The 3,713-nt window shown below is 45.7% G+C and overlaps 1 protein-coding gene across 2 annotated transcripts; it reads right to left on the bottom strand.

Annotated features, from left to right (window-relative positions):
- Positions 1–2,410: 2,410 nt before the first annotated feature.
- Positions 2,411–3,707, bottom strand: LOC105914312 (probable ubiquitin-conjugating enzyme E2 12). 2 transcript variants are annotated; one of them, XM_022825660.1, is made up of 2 exons: positions 3,257–3,707; positions 2,411–3,114 (listed from the first exon to the last, which is right to left on the bottom strand). In XM_022825660.1, exon 2 carries the CDS (start codon positions 2,985–2,987, stop codon positions 2,532–2,534), a length of 456 nt encoding a protein of 151 aa, XP_022681395.1. In that variant the 5' UTR covers positions 2,988–3,114; positions 3,257–3,707; the 3' UTR covers positions 2,411–2,531. Both variants share the same exon structure in this region, with proteins under 2 accessions (XP_022681395.1, XP_022681399.1).
- Positions 3,708–3,713: the final 6 nt, after the last annotated feature.

Below are 3,713 nucleotides of genomic sequence, written 5' to 3' on the forward strand. Positions count from 1 at the left end.
TCGGATTGGAAAGAGGGAGGATTGGAGGATAGCTGCTAGCTGCCAATTGGGTGCTTCGGTTGATAGAGAAGGGACAAGGGAGTAGTGTTGGCCGGCTGGGAGGAGAGGAAGATCAAGCTATTGCCGATTTGCTTCGTTGAGAAGAAAGGAGAGGATGGAGTCATGGAGAAGAGCGGCGGCATTGGAGGGGTGAGAGGTGAGGATAATTTGGGAATTATATCGTGGCTGCTTAGGGTTAATGGTTAATTCATCCGGTATTCTTTGCTCGTGCCATTTTTTAATGGAGGCTAAGGCGTTGATCAACGATAAGCATTGAGCAATTAAATTATTTTATTAGAACTAATTTTGGGAACTGTTGGAGCAGGAATCTTTTTTCCTCCCAATATTTTTTGGCAGGGTCCCAAAACAAGTTTTTATAGCATTTGCAGTAAATGGATACTCTCTCCATTCGCAAGTGACGTTTATTTGGACATCGACACAAAGCTCCAAAATGTTAACAGCAAAATACACTGGGATTCTCAGATGGAGGATCTACTAACCTAGATGAAAGTCCTGGAAATGTTAAAGAACCCCCAATGCATATTGTACTCAATTCTTGTAAAACAATAGTAAAAACACTTTTATGAAAGAGTAAAATACACCATCATCCGTAAACTTATTCAAAGCTGTCGCTTAGGTTCATGAACTATTAATTTATCGATCTAGGTTTCTAAACTTGCCAAGTGCTTCACTCAAGGTCCAAACATCTCTAATTAGCGTTGACCAGACTACTTGGCTCTTGGCATCGACGTGACATACATTTCACCTCAAAATTCCGACATATCAGTGACAACATCATCTTTCTTGGCATTCTCTCTCAGATGACCATGGTAGCAGGCCACACGAGCAAGTATATGTTGAGTTGTTGACTAGTGATATGTGGTCATCAAGCGTCACAATCAATAATAAAGGGGAGGGGCGGCGTGCATGCAAACTTTGCACGGACCTTTATGACACTCTTGAGCAAGTGTGATAACCACTCGATGCACTTCAATCTTTATAAAACTACATGCTACCTCCGTATCAAAATATTTATTGCTGTTGACTTCTAATCATGACGTTTGACCATTCTTATTTAAAAAATTATGCAAGTATCATTTGTAACTTACTTTACCATCAAAGGTATTTGAAGCGTGACTTATCTTTTTTATATTTGCAACAAATTTTTGAATAAAACAAACAGTCAAATGTTATAAGAAAAAGTCAACGGCGACAAAGATTTCAATACAGAGTGAGTAAATTTCAAGACAAGTGTGACGGTATCATTTACAAATATCCAAGCTTCACAAATTTAAAAAAAAATGCAAAGTTTGTACTATTGTCTTAAGACAAACATGGCTGAAGGGAGTATGCATTAGCATGTTTTATTCTGATATGGTCAGGACTAAATTTAGACAATCATTTTCTCATGCAATATAATAGTTACATTACCAATAAAGCGTATGATCTCCTTGACATATATACAAATCCACTTTTACATCTTCTACTACACACTAATAAACATATAAAGTTTGTTTCACTCCTAAAAACAAGCGCACCCAGTATAGTTGGACAAAGGGAGCATGGTAGACGGCGGCGGTCGCCGCCAGGATGAGCAGGGTCCGCGGCGAACGACGGGGGCGGCTAGTGTGGGCGAACGACGGCGGGAGCCAAGGCTGGGCGCGGGCAGCCAATGGTCGCAGGCCGGTGGGCAGAAGGCCTTGGTAATCATAGTTCATACCGTGACATATTTTTTTCTTATTTCTTTAATCAGAAAATGTGGGCCACGAGAGCATTGGAGAAAAGAGATTAGCCTAACATGTGGGACCCACACGTCATGTTCATCTCATTGTCCAGTCACCCCGCCACGCATGCAGTTTAACCCATGTCATGGAGATTTGGACATCCGGTGAACCAATTAGCAAGTATAGGGATTTCAATGTGCATTCTAGGAGTTTGGGGACCTGGATAATCAGGTGAACCAATTACCAAGTATAGGAATTTCAATGTGCATTAGTTTGGGGACCTGTATAATACTAGCACCGCTGGTACATTTTACTCGTGACAACATCATCTTCTTAGCATTCTCTCTCGAATGACGATAGTACCACACGAGCAAGTATAATAATAGGGTGGGGGGGGGGGGGGTTGACGTGCATGCAAACTGTGCACGGACCTTTATACCTTTATGACGTTGAGCAAGTTTGTCAACCAATCGATATATTTCACTCTCATTATAAAACTACATGCATTTGAAGACAAGTGCACCGGTATCATTTACAAATATCCAAGTAAAAAATGGAAAGTTTGTAATTATTGTCTAAGACAAACTCAACATCATATATGGCTAAGGAGTATATATTAGTGTGTTTTATTTTGACATGGTCAGGACTAAATTTAGACAATCATTTTCTCATGCAATATAATAGTTACAATACCAATGTGAGATGTCCTTGAAATATATACAAATCCACTTTTATGCACGTTAATAAACATATAAATTGGTTTCTGTTCTAAAAACAAGCGCGTCCAGTATAATTGGACAAAGGGAGCAGCACGGTAGAAGAAAAGCGCCTCCTAGAGGTAGCAAACGGCAAGGCGATGGACCATCCCTGAAGAAACGCCACCACCCGTTTCCACGTCACACGGGGCAGCAACGCGATCCTCCTTGCACGGGCAGGCCAAGACGACGCGGCGGCGCGGCGCTCCAACGCCTCTTCCTCCTCTTGGTGGCGCCGCCTCTCTTCCTCGTAGCGGCGCAGCCTCTCTTCCGCCTCGTCGGCAGCACGCTTGGTGGCGACGGCGTCGCAGTGGTCCAGCCACCGCTCGTCTAATTCGTCGGTCGGGTAGTGGGAGACGATCGGCGCCGAGTACTTCCAGGTCCACGCAATGGCCAGCTGCTCGTACAGCTCGATGTCTCTCTCGTACACGTCGTTGACCTCGTCGTTGGTCCGGTGGCCGTCGAGCATGTGGTGGCAGAGCACGGAGACGATGAAGATGAGGGATCCCGTGGATGGTCGTTGCCGGGCTCCAGTCCTCGTAGTGCAAGATGCCCAGCGTCATCTCCCTATCCGAGTTGATGTTCGGGTGGTACACCTGCGGGTAGAAACAGATGCAATGGCACGGTAAGAGACCATGGAATTGATTGCAAAGAAGCGAGATAAAGACGATGAACTAATCCATATAAAATTGCTGGAGTAATTTTTTTTTGGAAACAATTGCTGGAGTAATTAAGTACCTTGGTTTTGAGGTGATCTTTGGGGGACTCAGGGGATAAATGCTGAAGTCGATGTCTACGGGGAACGTCCCTCCGAAGTAGGGGCTGCCGTCGGGGCCGTCGATGACCACCTCCCAGTGGAGGAGGTCCGTCACCGGCGACGCGCCGGGCCGGCAGAACGCCGGCGGGTCGACCCATATCTTGCGGAGCTCGCTCCGGATCCGTCGTATGTCCGGCTCCAAGCCCATCGTCCTTCCTCCCTCCCTCCCAGGTGTGCTCTGATCTGATCAGTCGCCGTGTCACGGGTGCTGCGCGCCTGCGCCTGTGGGGGAACCGGGGAATCCCTGTTCGTTGAGGCGAAGTCTGCGTTGTTGATTCAAACGTGCTAGTGCTGGAGAGATCGCTGGAATCCACGGCGTCCAACCCTCGAGATCAATATATAGGGCCTATTTGGGAAGGTGGTGTTAAAGTTTAACAA

This window comes from Setaria italica, chromosome I (assembly GCF_000263155.2).
Source record: "Setaria italica strain Yugu1 chromosome I, Setaria_italica_v2.0, whole genome shotgun sequence".
Taxonomy (NCBI): domain Eukaryota; kingdom Viridiplantae; phylum Streptophyta; class Magnoliopsida; order Poales; family Poaceae; genus Setaria; species Setaria italica.

Coding starts and splice junctions, on each gene's coding strand:
- LOC105914312 (XM_022825660.1), bottom strand. CDS start 2,987: ATGCTCGACGGCCACCGGACCAACGACGAGGTCAACGACGTGTACGAG.